The sequence below is a fragment of the Diorhabda carinulata genome, chromosome 8 (assembly GCF_026250575.1).
Source record: "Diorhabda carinulata isolate Delta chromosome 8, icDioCari1.1, whole genome shotgun sequence".
In the NCBI taxonomy this organism is placed as follows: Eukaryota; Metazoa; Arthropoda; class Insecta; order Coleoptera; family Chrysomelidae; genus Diorhabda; species Diorhabda carinulata.
This window is the reverse complement of record NC_079467.1, coordinates 21,038,647-21,060,238: the sequence shown is the minus strand read 5'-3', so window position 1 is coordinate 21,060,238 and position 21,592 is coordinate 21,038,647. Positions and strand designations below refer to the sequence as shown.

General features: G+C 30.5%; 4 protein-coding genes across 4 annotated transcripts; 2 read left to right on the top strand and 2 right to left on the bottom strand.

The window, feature by feature from the left end:
* Positions 1 to 1,093: 1,093 nt before the first annotated feature.
* On the bottom strand, positions 1,094 to 12,065 carry LOC130897294 (poly [ADP-ribose] polymerase). The gene is made up of 13 exons (XM_057806066.1): positions 11,850 to 12,065; positions 11,135 to 11,443; positions 10,793 to 10,980; positions 10,480 to 10,684; positions 8,579 to 8,874; positions 7,688 to 8,003; positions 6,650 to 6,959; positions 5,885 to 6,181; positions 5,650 to 5,831; positions 4,613 to 4,853; positions 4,233 to 4,489; positions 3,929 to 4,104; positions 1,094 to 3,479 (listed from the first exon to the last, which is right to left on the bottom strand). Exons 1-13 carry the CDS (start codon positions 11,964 to 11,966, stop codon positions 3,407 to 3,409), a joined length of 2,967 nt encoding a protein of 988 aa, XP_057662049.1. The 5' UTR covers positions 11,967 to 12,065; the 3' UTR covers positions 1,094 to 3,406.
* A 656-nt stretch (positions 12,066 to 12,721) lies between these two features.
* Positions 12,722 to 16,477, top strand: LOC130897236 (exosome complex component RRP42). Its single transcript, XM_057805991.1, has 5 exons — positions 12,722 to 13,096; positions 13,153 to 13,349; positions 13,442 to 13,607; positions 13,710 to 13,889; positions 15,368 to 16,477. Exons 1-5 carry the CDS (start codon positions 13,049 to 13,051, stop codon positions 15,626 to 15,628), a joined length of 852 nt encoding a protein of 283 aa, XP_057661974.1. The 5' UTR covers positions 12,722 to 13,048; the 3' UTR covers positions 15,629 to 16,477.
* An 890-nt stretch (positions 16,478 to 17,367) lies between these two features.
* Positions 17,368 to 19,604, top strand: LOC130897234 (uncharacterized). The gene is made up of 3 exons (XM_057805989.1): positions 17,368 to 17,484; positions 18,325 to 18,461; positions 19,264 to 19,604. Exons 1-3 carry the CDS (start codon positions 17,424 to 17,426, stop codon positions 19,549 to 19,551), a joined length of 486 nt encoding a protein of 161 aa, XP_057661972.1. The 5' UTR covers positions 17,368 to 17,423; the 3' UTR covers positions 19,552 to 19,604.
* Positions 19,605 to 20,695: 1,091 nt separating this feature from the next.
* On the bottom strand, positions 20,696 to 21,488 carry LOC130897235 (baculoviral IAP repeat-containing protein 5-like). Its single transcript, XM_057805990.1, has 3 exons — positions 21,350 to 21,488; positions 21,192 to 21,290; positions 20,696 to 21,132 (listed from the first exon to the last, which is right to left on the bottom strand). The coding sequence occupies exons 1-3, from the start codon at positions 21,362 to 21,364 to the stop codon at positions 20,827 to 20,829; spliced, it is 420 nt and encodes a 139-aa protein (XP_057661973.1). The 5' UTR covers positions 21,365 to 21,488; the 3' UTR covers positions 20,696 to 20,826.
* Positions 21,489 to 21,592: the final 104 nt, after the last annotated feature.

Here is a 21,592-nt window from a genome sequence, read left to right as displayed (position 1 = left end):
AGTTTTCAATTTATTTCAGTACAAACTGATAATTGCGAAACTACGATTATATTTTTCAATAGCGAAATATCAGAATTAGCGGTTAAGTCACACATAGACACTCCAAAATCACTGATGAAGCTGTTTTGAAACCAGACTATCAGAAGTTTGTTTTTATTAAGGTTTAATAAGTTTTAGTCGCTGATATATGTGGAAAAGATACACATTAGCAGCGACTGTTTCCTCTTCCCTTCAATGAAGATGTTTCACATGCCCAAGCTGATGGAGCCAACCTTAGACAAAGAAAGACTAATATAGACACGTAATATTGGATCATGTGCTTGCTAAGTATCTGTGATCAAATTTAAGCAACCACCATTTGTAGGAGCCAATATTTTTAATATGTATAGTGTTTAATTTTGTGATTATTAATTTGGTTTAAGGATCAACGAAATTTTATTTTATTAATGTTAATAATATTACATATGTTTTATTAAACTGTTTTCCATGTTGACAAAGTATGAATTATTAATTTTTGAAAAAACTCATGAAGGAATTTTGAAGTATGTGAAATTAGATAAGATAGTTATGTAAAAGTACTTATTTTAGCTTTTGAACTTGCGTTTTTTTTATTTCCTGCAATCCCTCTTTTTATTCCACCTACCTTGGTATCTTTTTTCCATTTCTTTTATATCTTGGTGAAACCATTCACCTTGCTCTTCACTGTAATTCCCTAGGTTCTCAGGGAAATGTCAAGTTGCGAATGTAGGAAGTGCACTTTCTCGCTCATGTTGATTCCAAGATTTTTATAATGGCTGAACATTGTTTCTACTAGTTTTTGTACTCAATATCTTGGTTTTTGTCAAGAAACCGCGCACAACTTTTTTAAAGCTTACTGATGCTAGTTTTTCTTGCTAATTCATACTTTTTTCAAAATTCGGCGTTACAAAACATTTCAGGGAAAATTTCTAAGCACTACCTATATTTTCTTTTCACAAAAAGATTCTAAAGGTTTGGAAAGCTATTTGAAAGATATAACTTTCATAATATTCTTTTAATAAACATGGAAAGGCTGCGGTCTTGTAATTTATTATATACTAAAAAAACACTTGAATCTTTTCAAACTGTACTTTATTGAAAAAATTAAAAATATATTGTAAACACACAAAAATATTTAAAAAATTGAAAATATACATTAACATATTCAAGAAAGTATATGGTAACATTTCTAGAACCAAAAACTAAATGAAATGTATACATATGATCAGTTGCAATGCAAAGCAATACCAATATAAGATAAATTCTTGTGCACGCCTTGTGACCTTGTAGTTAAAAATACTTAATACAGGTAAACATTTCTCTGAACAAATAAAACGACACACCTGACCCAGGAAATTCCAAGTAACCTTCTTAATGTCCTAATAGCATACAATTAAATTAATCCTTCTCGATATACCTTTTTGGGAAAAACCATAAGGTAGGAGGCAGTTACCTTCTCATTGTTCCATACTAACACGAACTCTAGCTAGATGTTTGGAATCGAGGAGAAGTTCAATATGTCTTGAGACAGACCTCGAACGCCGAGGTTTCAGCGAAGCTACACCGTTACCACAGATTCAGCTCGTCTGGGTTTATGTAAGTATGTAACAATGGAAAGATAGAAGGTAGGTGGTTTTTCCTAAAAGGTGAATCAGGTATATCGAGGAGGATTAATTTGATTGTATACTAGTAGGGCATTAAAAAGTTTACTTGGAATTTCCAGGATCCGGTATCGGTCAGTCAGGTGTGGCCAGATTCTCGTTTTATTGACGAAGTTTGTTTATTTGGAGAAATGTGCACCTGTATTAAGTATTTTTAGCTGCAAGGTCACATGACATGGTCGCCACATGTTGATAGGAATTTTTTTATACAGTTGAAAATTAAAATACTGATCAAAATACTTTAACTGATAAAAGTTGAAATAATATTAATAAATTAATGGAATTTGATAAATAGGAAATACTATAAACAAATAACGACAACGTAATTTCATTATTTCAAAATTTTTTCTGTTAATTGTATTGGTTATTGATAAGTCATACCATTTTGTATAATTCAAAATGTTTTAGCAAAAGCAACTGAAAATGTATATCAACCAGTGTGATCAAATATTACAACATGTTCATGTAATAAGTGATGTATTTTTATATAACAAACTACAAGAAACAAATCAAACAATTTCTTACTTACGATTTAAGTAATGTTAATTAAAAAAAGAATATAAGGGAAGTCCATTTAGGATTCCAAAAATTTCCTTCATCAAAATCTAACCAAGTTTACCGATGCTCCCAAGTTAATTGCAAATTTACAGGGATTTATCAAAATTAAAGACATTTCTCAGTAAACGATTTTTACAAAACATTCTTAGTTTAAAATTATAAAACAAAAAAATTTTTGCTATTGGCTTAAAACTCTGGATAAAGAGATGAAAGAAAAAACATCAATAATTTTACTGTTCCTAACTTGGAAAATATAGAAATAAAGTACTTGCCTCCAACTATCACTCCGAAACTACAACTCCTGGACAAAGGTACCATTCAAAGCTTTAAGAAAATAACTTCTTAGACAACGTCTTAATGATATTGAACGCCAAACATCAACTATAATTAATGTTTCATAAACCACGTGGGTAATCACCAAAGCTTGGAATTTATTCACTAAAAAAACCATTGCAAACTGCTTATAAAAATGGGGTCAAAGTAACATGCGAAGATGACCGAAGAATTTCCATATGCCGATCTTGATAGGACCTGGCAAGATGAATTACATTTTCAAGAGACTGAGTTCGATTATATCGTTACCTTTGATAATGATTTAGCCGTCTGTGGAGAACTAACTAATGCTGATTAGTCACATTTGTTTTGCCAGTTACTAATGTATGAAGGCGAAGAAGAATAAGAGTGAAATTGATGAACCTGACTTTACAATAAAATATGCTTATAATACTTTAAATATAATAAAATCCGTGTTTCTCAAAAAAATAGATTTGAGCAACGATGTATAGTCAAATACAGCACAAAATTGATTGTTTGAATATTATTCATTCATATACAGCCGAAAGCGCTAGTATATATGAAATTATGACACAATAGTGATAAAGATTTAAAAAAAAACGAGTCAAACACTAAATCTGAAAAGATCAATTGAAATTGAGAAAAAAACAATTATGGATCTGGAAAATGAGCAAGAATTATGAAATTTTGTTAAAATATGTTGAATATGTTCATCCTTCCATGTGAATAGAAAAATTAAGGTAAACGTTTTATAACAAAAATTCATGCCAAGTAAATCATGAAAGATTGAACATATCAGATCTACAAATTATAGCTTAGTTTTGTAATAATTAGAGGCAGATAGACAATTTGAAGTTGAACTGATTTTAGTTTTCCTAGTATTTATATTTGAAATGCATTTTCAATAAATACTTTACATTCACCTGGGCAACATCATATACAATATATCTGGAAAAAATGTTAAGGAAAAAACATCAATAGACAGGTAGATTTAGAGGTAACATTTCACTACTCCTCAACAGAACTGTTTGTCAACATTATCTACAGCATTTGTTCTGCAAATTTATTATTCAAAACATTTTTTGAGCACGCACTGATAAGATATTCTAGAAATATTCATAAGTAGTTTTATCCTCCTCCACATAGAATCTCGTCCATCTTTACTAGTCATTATCTCATCAAATACTCCCTGTCACTGTATTATGGAGGTATAGTGAGTATCTGATATTCACTAAGATACTGCCAGAGTGTTTCTTCTCCCAAAACTGTTTCTTAAAGGAAAGTATCAAAATGTGAAAAATTCAGATTTTTAAAAAGAAAATAGGGGAAAGACAGCTGATAAATATTACATATTAAATTTTATATAGTGAATACGGATAAGACTATAAAAAGGATACTCGTTGTATAAAAGAGAAGAAGATTGTTGGGAAGGTACTCCTTTACCAACAGGAACTTCTACATCTCCAATTTTCTTCACTATAGATGGATCTGGATGTGTTCTTCCTACACCTTTGCAACTGTGCATTCCTTTTGGTAATTTGGTTATGTAATCGGCTTTCAATCTCTCATACATCTACAATTGAAATTTTTTAAATTATTTTCTATGTATCTAGACAGTTAATGTGATAAATGAATTACACTCACTGATGATATTGGGGTTAAACAAATAGTTAAATTTAGGTGAAAATCATGTATACTTACGTTTCCTAGAGCTACATCACATAATAACATAAGACCTTTAGGATTAGCTGAATCCGTACAACAATAATTAGCAGACTTGGAGACCATATCGGCAAAGTAGATACCTTTACCAAACATGTAACCAGTAACAGGAGCCTCTGGAGGAGCAATTCGAAGACCTTGAGATAATATACCAGCATAATTTGTTACCCTAGAACCGTGCCATAATAATTTTCTATTAGGCAGCTTACGGAATGGCTTGTATCGTTTGTCTTCACCTGGAAAATTCAAACTTATATTGGAGAGACTGATTTAGGTATTTCCCAAACTTTTAGTCAGACACTGCTTTTGGTAAGCTTTTCAGTACCAGTGAAAAAAATCAAATATCCACACAAATTTACCTTGACGTTTAACAGTGAAGACTTCGTCAATAATTAGTTCATAGTTGTCATGAGTAGCTGCATGAGTATTTTGAACATATTCATTAATGATGCTAAATTCTTCAGTGCCACGTTCCAAAACTTGTAATTCAGTATTTAGTTGATTGTAATAACTGTCGACTGTGTGTTCTGAACCAGATGATTTCATCAAATTGTATGCAACTTCCAATTCCGTTAAACTGTCCAACATTAAAATTTTTTGCTGAAAAAATAAACATTAATACCAATTAGTAGGTATGGTAATAATAAACAAGTTTTGAACATATTGTTTACGACCACTACACTAATAATCAAGTTATTGTCTTCGGAGACTGAAGGTAAACTTTAATCTCTGAAGACGATAATTTGGTCTTCTAGTATTGGTGTACTATACTTATCACAAAGTTTCATAAATATAAACCTAGTTGCTTTGAGTGTTCGACCTATTAGTTTATCTAGAATGAAAGTGAAAAAATTTAAAATAGACAATAAACTAAGTGACTAAGTGAACAGTGACTCTTTTCATAATAGTTACAGAGTGAAATTTTGTATAAAAAAGGTTAAGTCGGGCTAGATTGATTTGGGTCAAGTTAGGCTAGGTTAGCTTGGATTAAATTAGCTGAATATTTTCACTGGATCTTCAGACATGTCGTTATGTTAATGATATAACCTTGAACAAAGCAAAAACTGATTGGGTTACTTAAAAAAACCTGGATTGGAAGCAAAATATTTATGACTTGGTGAATTTATGAGGGTCTTTACATTGCTTGGGTTGAGACATTTTTGAACGAAATTTTTTCGTATGGTTCAGTTCTATGCGTGTCGTGTTAGTTGTAGAAACTACTATTCTGAATCGTTTTGTTTTGTGAGGGATTACTTATAAGTAAAACCCCAAACTTACTAACATTAGAAGAAAATGAATAACCTAGAGTTAGACGTAATTAAGTCCAATCAGGCTATAATACTGTTAAATGATAAAATAATGTTAAATTATTTTAAATATTAAATTAAATTTATACCTTTATTACTTCGGGATCGTCTAGAATTGGTGGATCTTCAATACCAAAAGAATGTGGTATAAACGTGTAGAATCTATTAGAAGCATCTATAAATCTGGATCTTTCTGCTTTTTCATTGATCAAAGTTTGTAGTTCACTAAGAACACCAAACGCCTTTTGTATTTGAGATTTGCTCAACTTACCTAAAATTAATATTCATTTATATTAAAATCTAGAATTCGATTTCATCTAATACCTAAGGGCATTTTTTCTGTATCCAATTCAAATTCCATCATAAGTTTTTTCATTGAATTAATATCGAAGATCATTCTAACAAGATCTTGAACTTGTACTGGTAATTTTGATTCAGAATCTGTAATGTCCAATTTTAGAGCCTCTTCTTCGCCATAATCCATTTCGATAGGATATAATTTTCCAGGCATTTTTTTGAAATTTTCTCTATTGTCCCAATCATTGCCTGTTTTCTCCTTGTACAAATCTCTGAACTGCATTAGTGCTTCTTGCAAAGTTCCCATAGATTCTAATTTATGATCTGAAATGGATTTGAGTTATTTAAAAAAAAATAATATTTATATGAACAAATAAAATCGGCGAATACTATATAGATCTTAGGAATCGTTTCAACCTTTTTTAATGTACATGTTCCTTTTCTTCTAGAAGTATTTGATAGAAATATTCATTCAACAGATAGTTCTTCTCAAGGTATTCAATTGATCTTAATAGGTAAAAATATTACAATCCTATTGGTGCTTAGTTATACAAGAATCAAAAGATGGAAAGATTTTATTTGCCTGTAGCCTTTCTATAAGATTTTTGGAAGAAGAATTTCTTTCAAGAATCACCTGATGATATTAGTTCTAGCAAAAACTGATGAAATGAATAGAGACTCTATGTTACAATTATTTGGGCATTATGTAACTGTAACTTTAAGAAATGAAATACTATAGACATAAAAAACAATTAGTAGGTTAAAAGTAGCAAAATAACTGTAAAAACTTACTTCCAATAGTAGTACCAATTCTTCCCCAAGATCTAAACAACCAGTAAGCGTTTTTTTTATCATGTTCCAGAACTTGCAACTTGTAATAACTGTTTTTACCAGATTGAATATCAGTTAAACCAAGAATAGCATTAAATTTGTCACTTTTATTTTGGTATACATGAGCTGTATCTTCCAGTCCCGAATCAGGATCGACAGCAGTACCTCCCTTCAATTTCATTTTTACTGATTTCGGTACAGATTTGGTGTAAATGCTTTGAGATTTTGATTTTCGACTTGTAGATGGTTCCTCAGGAAGACGAACGGTTGGCTAAATACAAACCAAATTTACGAGGTATTACAAAACTTTCAATAGAATAACAAATAAGAGTTTCTAATTTAATATTTTTCTGGATAGATTATTCTTGATTAGGATAATTTTTTACAGTATTGGAAAATACTCAGTAGAATATAGAAATTTCAGACTAAAATCTTCAATCAGCTTAATTACAATCTACCAACGTAAGTTCGAATAAAACATCGCAATAAAGTAGAATAAAATCAACTGTTCCACTATATCATAGCAAAGTCATAATATTGATCTATTACGATTTTAATAAGATTACGGAAATATTTAGGAAAGTAGAGTGATAATTCAGCAATTTATAACAATTTATCGCATCTTGCTATTTAAATATTCACCGTTATATTGGAAATATATTGGTCGAAAATTTGCTAATAAAATTCCATATTCACTACAGAAAATTGCAAAATCAGGGATCAACACTTGGGAGCATACTGGTTGAAACAGGTTAACCACAACTGAAGTCGGCGGATACTCTGAAATTTGTTGTTGGACAAATGGCAAAATTATTTTACTGGACACTTTTTACTTTTACTTGAGAGATGGTATAAGATATGGATGTAATGAAAGCAGATAATTCAAGAAGTTCAGTGGACTAATGAGAAGAATCAAAGAGGGCATATATCAAAAATTAGACTATTCATGCTGATAAGTCACAGAGATGTAATGAATTTCATTGTATGTAGGATACTTACGTCCGATCCCCAATTGCAAATACTCTTCTTAATAATTAAATCAGGAATTTTTCCAGTATTACTCTTAGCTTCATCTAAAAAATCATCAGAAACGACGTGTATTTGTTCACTTTCAACTTCTGACATTCTACTACTCATTTTTTCAACTTCTTCAGATGTGGAGATTACAGCCAGAACAGTTTTATCTATTTTAGTTACAACTTTTCCTCCTAGGGAAGTTATAAGTTTTTTTATCTCGTCTTTACCCTTTGGCGGTTTCCCCAAGATAACGAATTTCATTTCATACAGTGGGGGAGTTTCCCTCTTAACACGGGGCCTTAAATTCATACAATTAATAACAAAATATTTCAATAGAAAATAAAACTGATGGTGCTAATCTCTTAGATAATCTAGCACCAGTGAAAAAGAGTAGTGCTAGGTAATCATAACATACTGATTGCAATTGAAAAATATATGACATCGATAACAACATTGCCCCATATTTTTAATAACAAAAATACTCAGTGTGATCTAAATATAAATGCACCTTTAATTGATACTAGGTGGCTCAAAAGTTATCACTTAATGTTTGATGACTATTATTTTTCGAGAAATTTTCATTGTCAATTTCACCTGAAAAAAAAACCCTTGGGAACAACATCAAAATCCATAAAACTCTATCAACATTGTCTGGAGTCTTAACTTCTAAAAGTTTATTTTTTTAGATTTTGGCTTCCATTCTTAAGATAATTTTCAGAATTATATTTTATGCACCACTTTCCATCATCTTTTAATATAAAAAAATTATTTTAAGCTTCTCTCTTTAAATCTGTTTTCTCAAATATACTGTTTATATTTTTAAAAAACCACAAAGTGTAAAATATTTTTTGTTAGTGATATTAATTAACTTACTCCACATTTTCTTCTACTTTCTCTTTCTTCACACCATTAGTTGGAGTTTTAATTTTAATAATTCTAATTCTAGGTATGTATTTGTACTTCTTAAGGAAAGGGTATTCTTCTTTCAATTCTTTTTGTACCTTAAATGACTTGCGTTTTGGCTCTTTTACTGTTTTGTTACATTTTGTCCACTCTGTAAGGTCTCCAGTGCAAATGTAACCGCTGTTTGTGTACTCAAACTGGCCTTTGCAACTATCACATGGTTCTAATGCTCCAAAGGTCATTGCATCTGCTACTTGATCCAGCATCTAAAATTTAAACATAAAAGCATCCGTTAAAGTATATTCTGAAATTGTGCTACTGACAAGTATTTTCATTTTGAACGTTGTTATTTTCTGCTTCAATTTGTTGTTTAGCGCCCAGGATTCCCAACCATAAATCAGCTGATTTGTAGATTCTAGTTTTTGTACATTTTGTTATCTATTTTTCCATCAGTTTTTACCAGTGTCCCTAGATATTTTAACTTGTTAACGGTCTTCCTTTACAGTTCTTGTATTTACACAGTTATTTCTTCTGGTTTGTTCAATGTTTTAATTATCTCTATCTTTTGTAAACTTTTTCGTATTTTTCCATTCCAATACTCCACTTTTGCCTTCCATTTTGTAGCTCTTCTTTATATTACTGCTTTAAGAGAGTTTTATCTTTTAGAAATGTATACTCTTTCTTGCATTGGTGGTAAAAACGAGCATATGTGGCCTATAAAGTGGCCCTCTACCATGGGCTCTGGGTGATTTGGAATACCTCCAAAAAATTTAGGGTCCTGGCTCCCACTATTTTAAAAATTAGGTGCTTGAAAAAGTGTTTGGCACTTAAAAGCATAGGAAATTCAACTAGGTTTTTATACAAATACATATTATAATTTTCAACTTTTATTGAATTTATTATTTCAAAATAAAATGCAATAGGAGCTTAATTTAACTGAAATGATTCGACATTCTACTTTCCCACTTTTAAAGCAATAGCTTTTCTCTCACTTGTTACTTCAACTAGTATACTATTTTTGTCTATATAATGAAACAAATTCCTCTAAATATTAATAAACAGCAGACTGAACATAAGGTCTTGTTCTAAAAACGACCTAAGTCGATTTTTTATTATTAAGCTTAGAAAAAATTAGTTCACATGTGACTTGGGCACAAATTTCTATGCTATAGGTTGGTAAATAGCAAGTTTGCACATATCAAAGACTGGAAACATTGCCTATTGTTAGAGTGGTAAATGTTAGAATTTTTCTACTTCTTCTGGTGCACCAATTTAATCGTTAACATTCTTTCTCTCTTAAAGTTCAACTCTAACTGGACCTCAATGTCATTTTTGCCTACCCTAAGATTAATTGTACTTTCATGTTTTTGTTTATGTATATAATACTTCAAAATGAGAGTCATTCCTTTTGTCCTTAACTTGCCGGAGTAATGTTTGTTCCAAGCTGAGGCATAGTTTTACTTTGCATATACTTGGCAAAAATTTTTCAAATTTGGACGATTGACTAATCAGGTTTTTAGTTGTGTATCGAGATTTCCTGTCAAAACTTCCAATCAAAATTTGTTTAAAAAATTTATCTGAAAATGTCTTCACTAATTGGAAATTCTTCATGATCAGGGAGCTGCAGACCTGGTCAATCTGGGCCTGTCGCAGTACTAGAAATTGCACTTGACATGAAAAAATAATGACCTGTAATATATTTTCATTTATAGATAATAAAATGTTTTCTTTTTTCATAGAATTACAAAAATATATTTGGAAAAAAAATCCTTTTATTAAACTAGAAGATTTTTCAAGTAATTAACAATTTATTTATTCAACTTTTACTCTTTTATCATGTGAAATTAGATTTGAAAACTAAAATAACATACCCTATCTTTTCCTGTTAATGGTTTTTGATTATTATATTCAAGTAGTTGTATTAAAACAGTTTTTGTTTTTGATCCTAACTCATCAAGAGAATCTCTATATTTATACATAAGTTTATTTTGCTCCCTGTATTCATTATCTTTTTTATCAACATCATCTTCAGTTTTCATTTTCTTTACTGGAGGTACATCTTCCTGTTTAATTGCACTATAAACATAGAATCATAGAATCTTAATCACCAAGTTTTGAAGTCAAATCAAAACTGATTCAAATTTTGAAATAGAATCATGACTGTTAAGTTTTTCAAGTACTCACACTATCTGTTTCTTAACATTTTCCTGGTCGTCTTTTGAGAGTCCTTTAAAGCCCGGTAGTTTATCACCAGATTCAAAATACCCAAGATCACTTCTGAGTTGAGCAAAACAACTCACATGATGCCACATATCTTGTCCACCATATTTTCTACCAACCTCAGTTTCAAAATCTTTTTTGGAGATACGTAACTGAAATAAAGAAATATATAACATCTTGTAATAAATTGTTTTTAAGTCCTCAAATTGTAATTAGAGATTTCTCATATTAAATTAAAAACTGTTGAACAAAACTTAAACTACTGCCTTGCAAATAGAAACCTATCTTTTTCATAAATAAACTTACTTCATCTTTAAGAATTTTCTGTTCACATCCTCTGCATCCAGCTCTACCAGATTTAGCATACTCAATGCGGAAATCCTTCATTGCTTCCTTTTTCAATGTAGAAGCCCCTCCATCATTACCCCTTTTTTTTCCTTTTTTATCAGGAATAATTATCACTTCAGATAATGTAACTTTTTCTTTTATTTTGTCTTGATCTTCTACTCTTAGAGCTTCAAAATGTTCAATGTCATCAATAGTTTTTGGTCTTTGCTTTTGAAAAAAGCATGAGAAATGAAACCAACGTGGTTGCTTTCCATCAAAATGTGGAGACTGGAAAAAATTTTCAATTATTCAGAACTAAAACGTTAAAGATTCTGATTTTAGCTCCATTGACTGGTTCCACGAATTTTTTTTTAAAATAGTATATGTAAACAATTGATATAGCAATATTTACGTAGCTTTCATGTCAGTTATATGTATTAATAACATAAGTAAATTATAAGCTCAGTTTTTCTAATAAGTTGTATAATAAGTGTCTAAAATAAGTTTTATTTGAATTATTGAGGCATTGAACTACATCATGCTTTACTCTGTTAGGGGAATAAAGGTATTTCACTCTATCAAGGTTTTATATATGATTGTCTTAATGCAATTCTAATTTGTTAGTAAGTATTGAAGCCTTCAACTATGTATTTATATTTCATCTCATCTATTTACGCATATTCAGCCTTTTTACCTGCACCATAACAGCAAGACGCAAAGAACCTTGATTAATTGATGTTTTGCAGCCTTTACAGCTGGAACGGCCGGATTTGGCATATTCTGCCAAATACGGAAGATCTGTTTTACTCATATTTCCAAAAAATTAGAAAAATTACAACTTCCTATAAATAACCAAACGTTTTATTTAAACAAACAACCGGTTAATCCAACCTGTTTCAATTAACTGATCAACGTTGCCAACGTTATAACTTGGAAATAGGTAGATTGTTTGAAATCTAATGAGAGTGTTATTCGGGAACTATGATGGTAGAGAGATCATCTATCAACTATTGGGGTCATAACTCGGAAAAGTTTCCGAACGTTACGTTTTTTTACATGTTAGTATCTTTATATATAGAAAACTATATACGGGACATTAATAACCAGTTCATAAAAACAAATGAAACACTAAATAAATGTCTATAAAGATAGAAAAACTATATGAATAATAACATAAAATATAAAAATTATACCCCAAACTAAAGTAATAAAAATGAAAGGTTCTTGAAGGTTTAATATCAAATTTGAAATTTCTACCAATAACTGAACGCGATGTTTGAATCAAAAATTAGCTGATAGGTGATCTATCTGATCAAGTATCATAGATTTCGAGAATCCATATGGAACCAGGATAATTTACCATTAGTTAATACTAAGTTATTAGCTAAATTTCAACTCGATAGAATTTTTGAAAAATCCGTAGACTTGGCAAGACTGCAATAGTCAATTGCCAATTTATCCACCACGTTCCCAGGTTGTCAATCATAAAACGTCACAAGAGTAGTATTAAACAGATAAATCATTTGAAAATGTAGATTTAAATAACGAATAACGATGAATCACTGAACAAAAACCGGCCATTAACGTTTTTCATCTTACTTATGGACTACATATAATAATTCGCTTCTCTACAAATATAACAGAAACTTTTTATATATTTTAATTTGATACATTATCCTACGAATAATATTTTTATTCATACGATTATATTTTTTTACATATACCGTTCTGCTACATTAAATATTATATTATATGATTATTTTTTAATAACATCAAAATCGTATGGTTAGCCACAGACTTCGAATTCAAACCTAACCTTTAAATGAGTCTTCTTCTTTTATCTGTTGGTTTTAAATTTTTATTTTAGGTTATATTTAAAAAATTCAAATTTAAATGTCTCTGTGTGAAGCAGAAAAAACATTTATTTTACATGGAGTTGAAGTAAAATTAATTGAATATCGTATTGAACAATAAATTTACAATTATAAACTTTATAGGAGAATTTTCGAGTGGATGGTCGGGAACGTGAGGATTACAGAACTATGGAATTAGAAACAGATATAGTTGCACATGCTTTTGGTTCTGCTAGACTTAGACTAGCAGATACAGATGTTCTCGTAGCTGTTAAAATAGAAGTTGATGTTCCTTTTCCCGAATCGCCTCACCAGGGAAAGATTGAATTTTTTGTTGATTGGTAATAAACAACATAATATTTATAAAATGCATGAATTTATCGATAAATTACATACTTCATTTAACATAATATGTGCTGACACCTTCTTCTAGTTCAGCAAATGCAACACCAGATTTTGAGGGTAGAGGAGGAGAAGATTTGGCCATAAACCTCTCAAGTACATTGAGCTCAGCTTATTCCTCCCCTTTGGCATTTGACTTAACAAAGTTGTGTATCCTACATGGAAAGAAATGTTGGAAGTTATATGTGGATATTTTGGTAATTTATAGAATTTTCATCTCATTAGTTCTTACAGAGCATTACAATTTAAATCTATTATCATTGATTATGCACTTTATCACCTGTAAATGTATGTTTTAGATTCTTGAATGTGGTGGTAATTTATTTGATGCAGTTTCTCTAGCTGTAAAGGCAGCACTTTGGAATACACAAGTACCTTTAGTTAAAAATGTTAATATTGACGGTAATACTGTGGAGATAAATGTATCAGATGAATTGTATAACTGTACTAGATTGGATGTGCAAAAAGCTCCTATAATGGTAAGTTTTTGCAATTCAAATTTGTATCAAATCCTTAGAAGTCAAAAATATTTTTAAAATCATCATATGTAAATTCTGTAGATGTACCAAAATAAAATATCACTTGAACGTTGGAATGATTAATTAATGTGTAATATAATTGTAGTGAATTATATTTTGTTTTCTCTTATGTTTATTTTTTGAACTTAAACTAAGTACCCAAGTAGTTTTTAAAAAGAAACATGTAATAATAAGGGAAAAAGCATGCCAGTTAGTTAGTTGCTTGAAAGTCGTGAGCACTGTTATTTTAAGATATTTTGTGAATCCAAAGACATACGGTTTCCAGAAAAGACTGGTTCTTAGGAAAGACGTACTATTTTTTTAAAGATGTAAATATAATGGATTACTTAAATCTGAGACTTGACATGTGGATGAACCATTATTTTATTTCATTACCTTTATATTTCTATTATTCTTTCTTTTGTTTTAAACTCTGTATTGTTAACGTTTTTTTGCTCTATAAACTCCATCTAACCTATCAACTGTTTCATTCTAAATAATACCCTAGACAACAGGAACTAAATCAGAACCCTACATAATCAAATATATTAAAGTTAGTGTTACTTTTCAAGTAATAAATTGTAATTTATAAATAACTGGCAACATTTATAGAATTGTATTAACCATATTACTTAGTATATGACATCACACATTGGTGGCATTCAGCAGACTACAGTCTACTGTTAAAAATAGTGATCTGGAATGTGTTTTGCAAGAGTGTTGTCTAGTTTCTTTTTAAAAAATTATGATGTGTATCCAGCACTCACTCACATTTCTATATGTATTAAAAACGGACATTATAATTCAAAATGAAATTATTCATTGATTTTATCTGTTCCTGTTTTCATCCATGGAGCTCCACTTCATTTTTCTCATCCTCATGACCTAATTTAATCATTTTTCTTTTGTGAAGGCTACAACTTAACGTTTGATCACAGAACACAGTTAATTTAACAAATTTCTGGTTTGGCTCTGTCTCGGTGTTTTTCACTTATCTTACATTTCAGTCTTCAGAAAGTGTTGAGTTTGTAGCATATGTATTAGCAAAAGATTCTGCAAGGGTTTTACAACAATTGCACAATGATTTCGTTCCCTGAATGTAACCATTATCTTATTGTACAACTGCTGATTTTTATTGGTTTTGTAGAAGGTGATTCCATAATAATTTGAAATATTATGATTGTATCTTTTTTCATCCCAAGATGAAAACTTTTAGGAATATCATATAACGGAGCAGATGTATATTTTTTTTGATGCTAGTGAAACTTAATCTAGAAATAAAATATGAAAATATTAGTAAAAAAATATGAGCAGGAAATTAATAAATAAATGTTATGGCTTCCATTGAAATAGTGAAAACATTATACCTCATTAAGACTTATCACATAACAATAACTCTCTATTAGCTGTATGTAATTAAAAATGAGAAAACTTTTTAGGTAACAGTGTGTAAAATAGGAGAAAAATGTATTGTAGACCCTAATGCAGCAGAAGAACAATGCTCAGTCGGTTCTGTAGTAGTAGCAGTATCTGGGAACAAATTAAGCACTGTGTATCAAACTGGTACAGGATCACTCCACCCAACTACATTTTTAGAAAGTATTAATTTAGGTTTTCGAGTTGCCCAAAGATTGGATGAAGCTTTATGGGAAAGCCTCGATCAAATCAAACCTAACCAAGATGTAGGATTTCTTAAATAATCAAACCAAATAAATCAAATGATTTTATTTCTTAATAATAATACTTGTAATTTGCATTTGTTATCTTTTATATTGATATTGTACTTCATTAATATAATTTTTTTGTTTGAGTTTGGTGAGTTTAATGAAAAGTCTAAATTAAATTTATTGTGGAAACTGTTTTCCATGTGGATGAAAGAGGGAAAGTATAGAGATGTAGATGTGATCATGAATGATCTTGATGAATACTTTGATTTTATCATCCCGGATGCGATAAAATTTTCATAGAAGTTATTTCCAAAACAGAAATTTTGTGCACTACGTGCATCTAACCCATTCAACTGTCCAAAACCCTGATTTTAGTTACACATTTCTAATGAACTCCTACAGCTTTGTTGTTTTTGTGTTTTCTGTGTTTGTTTGTAATTGAGACATTCTAAAACTAGATGAATCTCCTCCCTACAAAATCAAAGCTCTTCAGTTTATGCTAGATGTAATATCATTGGGTTCAATTTAATGATAGTTAAAATACTTTTAAACTTGGTTGTATAAATGGTGCAATTCAAAAGACAGTATTTAGTCAGTGTTAAAATGTAAACCATTGTTAACTTTGTCCAACATCTTCAATGCCAAAAAATTATTCTATCAGCTACTTACTAAAACTGATAATCTATGTACGGATGTCGGAAATGAAAACAAAATATCGATGTATCGATATTTATTAAAATATCAATATTAGCATCGATGTATCTGTTAAATTAAAAAAAAAATTAATTTCAAAATACTTAGGTATATAATTCAGTCTAGCTCAATAATATCAACAGTAATTTTTGTAAAAATGTACATTATCTCAATAAACTCGAAGATATTGATGTGATTTTTATGTTCTAACTTAATCAAACTCAGACCGACACAATTTATGGTTTTGTAGTTTTATTTACTTCTTAAAATAAATCCTCATTACAAGCGAATTCAAATATACGAAATAAAATAAAAGTCAAGATGGCAGCACTTAAAAATGTCATTAACAGGACCGACAATCATTCATAATAAAAAACCGCAGTTTCCGCAGACAGTCCCTACAAAAATAATTGTAGAGTCTAGATTTTTCGACAGAGATTTTATCAGTATTCCTTTTTATTAGACAAAATTAAAATATATCAAAAAGTAAAAGGCTATCTTCTACCTTTGAAAGATTTTATCATATAAAGCAAACCAGTATTTGTCGCGTTGAGAGAATAGAAAAACTCTACATGCTACGCCTAACATTATATACTCGATGCACCGCTGTCAACCGACTTCTATTGTAAAGAAACCGCCAGATTTACAAAGAAACCGTAGGTGTCTAGAATTTAAGCGCCAAATTCGAAAGAACTGAAGTTAAATGTCTTGTGTCGATCCAAAATTTTATCGGGTTTTCTTTTCGGGATAGATTTGGAGCATCTAGGAATTGCTTCAACCCGACCGGTATTCTGTTTCTTTGAGAGGCAATGGCAGTTTCATAATTAAAAAAATATATAGTTTTCGATACTGATTCTGTATCGATGTTTCAATTCATCGGATCAAAATATATCTCTTAAAAACATCGATATTTTTTTACCAAGCCTAACTATATTGCTCAATCGATGCCGCTCTTATTCTGTAGTAACAAATTATTTTCTTGGGATATAATTTTTAAAGAACAGTTTTTATTATCATTATTCTAAATAAAGATAATATTATCAATGATTGATTAGATTATGGGATGAATCAAAACCAGTTGTAATAACTGATATCAAGGAGATAATAGTTGAAATAAATTTAACAATTTATAACTATGAAAACTAACGTAGTTTTTATTTTACTTTTGTTGATTTTGTGTATTCAAAATACTACTGGTAAGTAGTGGTAATATTAAAAAAATATTTGTTTATTATTTCACTGGTTCATATCAGGTATTTCTGAGATGTTTTCAAAGTCAATTCCACAATATAAACAACAATCGGAAGTTAATCTCTACGAGCGCGCTATTCCAGGATAGAATTCAGGGCTAAAAAATGTTACTGTTTCACATAACTTACTTTTTATTTATTTCATTTAATCTTTATGATTTGGTCATAATTATTAACTACTTGTTTATCGATTACTATGTCTCCAGTAATACTTTTATTAGGTTGACTGCAAAGTAATATTGTAAACTAATAATAGCTTCGTTCGCGGTAGATAACCGGGACACATTCCGAATTATTTCTGAATAGCACCGCGAACGCACAATTTCAAACTGCGCATGAATCTGATGATAGAACATGTTCAAGATATCTACCGTGAACAAAGCTAATGTAAAAATTTATTTGAATTGGCTCATTTCTCAATATTCTCTATTATTTAAAAATCTGATTTGTTCAATAATTGTAAAGTGACATATTTCGGCAATTCCAGTCGATTTTGATAAGATGGACAGAATTGTTTGTGTGGTGTAGGCTCATGATATGGTGGCTGTGCGAAATGAATATTCCGCATGGACTGGGGTAAAATTTGAATCAACATGGATCCTATAAATTTATTTTTACATTTTTAAAATCTGATTACGTTTCCCTGCCGTTACCGGATTGTTTATTTCGTAAGAAAGAGTATTACAATAATTATGGTTGTTGAGTTGAATGTATTCAAAAGGATTCCTAAACTATAGATAGGTATACTACAACTACTACTACAACTACCATTTAGTCTTTTTGTAGGTTTTCTAAAATGTTATGTATGTTCACAAACTGAAGATGATTCAGATACTCATTGCTTAGATAGCCCTGGTTCTCAGGATAGTGACATATTGGAGTGTGATAAAAAATATTGTTATGTTGTTAGACAAGATTATAAAGTAAGTTTGGAACACATCATAATACCAAAAATTTCAATTGGTTTGTTGAATTTCTTTGCGTGCTTTTAGACAAAGTAAATATAACTAACTAACGTTAAAATGAATGACTTGAGCAACCTTTTAAATTCAAATATTTCTAAAATCAACTGTCAAACATGAATCAGTGCTACCAACCGACCCCCTCTATTACGGTTTATTTATTTTTAACAATTTTTCTTTAAATTAATTTTGTGAATACAAGCCGATACAGAGACAATAGTATAGAACACTCGTAACAGAAGGCTATTCCAGCCACTGGCGCCGTTAACTGTATATTTAGCAAAATCTATATTGTAAAAAGTTTGGAGCGCTATAATTAAAAACCGATGCGTTATACAAAAAAAAGTTTCGAATAAAAAAGATGGCAAAAATTATTATCTATAAAAATAATCTCCGCTATTTTTGTCATACGATACGCGGTTCGAGAGATATGCTCGTGTTTTTCAAGATGGTGGCTGACGCGGGCGCCCCTTCATGACGCCCAATTGGATTTACATTCAGGGGTGTTTATTGGGTTATTTAAGTAGAATACTTGTATTCATAAGAAAATAATTTGTATTTGCCACATAAAAGGCACTTTACTGAAGACAAAGATAGGTTTTTTAAAAATTTCTAAATATTCAACGTTTCAAAACTATTATGTTAGAAATTAGTGTTTACTTCAAATAGACATTTTTTATCTTTTACCTTATCCAAGAACACAGTATATAATCATGATTTGAGAGCTTGAATCAATGTTTTTTATAATTTGAATCAATTCCAGGACCCCAGGGGTAAATTTGCCTCCATATTGAGGACTTGTTTGGACAAACCTACATACACAAATGAAGTAATTGAAGATGAAACGCACAGAGCTTACTATAGGGCTTGTAAATCAGATTTATGTAATGGTGGGAATGGAAGAACTGACGAAAGCACTGGAGAGAGTGGAGCTTTTGGAGATAAATCCACAATTTATGTTCCTGGTACCGGTACAAACAATGCGGAGATTGTTAAAGTTTTATTTTTAGTTCATATAGTTTCGTTTTTAATACTGTATCTTTTAAAATGAGGTATAATATCTATATAGTTTTAATAAATTTATAAAACGTTATATATTGATAATTATGGTTTTTTTGTTTATTTCCACAATTAATTGTCAAAGAAAAAACAATATTTTTGAATCATTTGATCCTGCAGATCCAGATGCAGCAGCTACACACCTAAATAAATATTGGTGAGGCATTCTTGAACATTCTACTGTGCATAATCTAAACTCAAAAAGCTTTACTTTTACCGTTAAGCACATACGCCGTACTTGAAATTTCCAAAGGCGTTTTGGTTTGAATCTTTTGATGAAATTAGGATATGATTCCTAACCAGTCGAAGAGGGAGAAACTACAGCGGATTGGTTCCGCTACCGTATGGAGACTACATGATGGTCAATGAAATCCAGAAAATTTTTTTTTGTGAAGCCAGAATCACGTTGTCCTGCTCATTTCACAGCCGGCTGCAGATTCGACATTCCTCTGATTTTGCGTAGTTAACACCGGGCCCTACTGGGTGTTCAGTTTTACAGGTTTTGGAGCTAACTCGTTGTTTGATGGGCGTAGAACCAGGGGTTTTGGCCCCTTAACAAGATTTACCTGGACCACCACGGCCTCGACATCCGTAAAAGCTGATGCTTTGAAAATAGTACCCCTTTACTCAGAGCCCTCAGGGGAGGAGGATTTGTTATTGACCTTGCTTTTGAAAGGTTCTTAGACAGTCACTAGTTTTCCCGCAGGCATTGTTTGGAAAACCTGATTAGGGCTTAGGTACCATTCATTCCTTGGACTGGTTGCTTTGACTTAAGCCCTTATAAATGAGCTGTCATGTCCACTTAGGCGCACATGAGGAAAGCGACTATTACTTCAACTTCAAGATTTAACAGCTCTCTGATGGGGCCTACTGGTGTTCTATTTCCTCCAAGTTAACTTGCTTTCAGCACTAGTAAAATTAGAATATAATGCTAAATGTTCAGCATAGCTCCTGGTTTACCCTCAATTTCTGAAGAATCTTAATGAAACGCAGTATTATTCAGTTTTTGAACCTTTTACAAGGTGTTACAGAAAACTAGAATATCTATCTAGAATTTCTGTAGGTTTCTACTTGCCTCAAACAGTATACTTTCTATTGAGAGTAATGCAAAAAATAAACACACTTAATACATAAAATAAACTTAATTACTTTAAAACGTCACTCAGAATACATTTGACACTACTGGAAAATAATAAAAGAAACATAATATCAAGATATTCTAAACCTTCACAAGAATGTTGATTCATTCACAATTTGACGCCTACATTTAAGATTTTTTTATCTGCACTTTGGCTTTTTTAAGTGTATTTGTCAATTCATTGTCTATATCATTGAAATGAGCATTGAGTATGTTGATTAAATAGTCCCTTCTCAGTTTAAGAGCTTGATCCAATGTTATATTATTTTGAGATGTTTCTAGTTTTGCAAATGAGCAATTTGGTGCATGTTTTAAATGCTCTTTCCAAGGATTATCTGTCGACTCCCAACCATCAAGATGTTTGTTGCAAAAAAAGCACTTCACAGCATCCGGTTCATCTTCATCTCCAACAAAAATGAATCCTGCTTCTGCCATCTACAAATAGGTTGTTTTCATCTTGAAAGAAATTGAAAAATATGTATTGTTTCAATTACCTTTTCAACATTACAATCGGAGCTATTATCAAAAATCCAGTTTTTATACGTATTCACTCTAACTTCTTCATAAAAGTACAGTAGAGATTCTTCAAACAACTACAAAACAAAAGTCACGTGGAATATTTGTTTTCAAAATCTAGTATACACAAAATTACCTTTAAAGTATCCATTTCTATTACTATAAAAATTGGTTATCAAAAAATTTTTCTTGTAATTTATCACTATTTAATTCAAAAGTTTTAACGGTTATTTATTTTGATAGCTGTCATAAACGTCAACTCTAAATTACAAATATGAACTCTAATAGATAGTCGATGGTTTACAATGATTTATTTGAACTACTATTTCTTAAAAAGCCGAGCGAAATAAGTATCCATGTGAATCTCGTATTATTCATA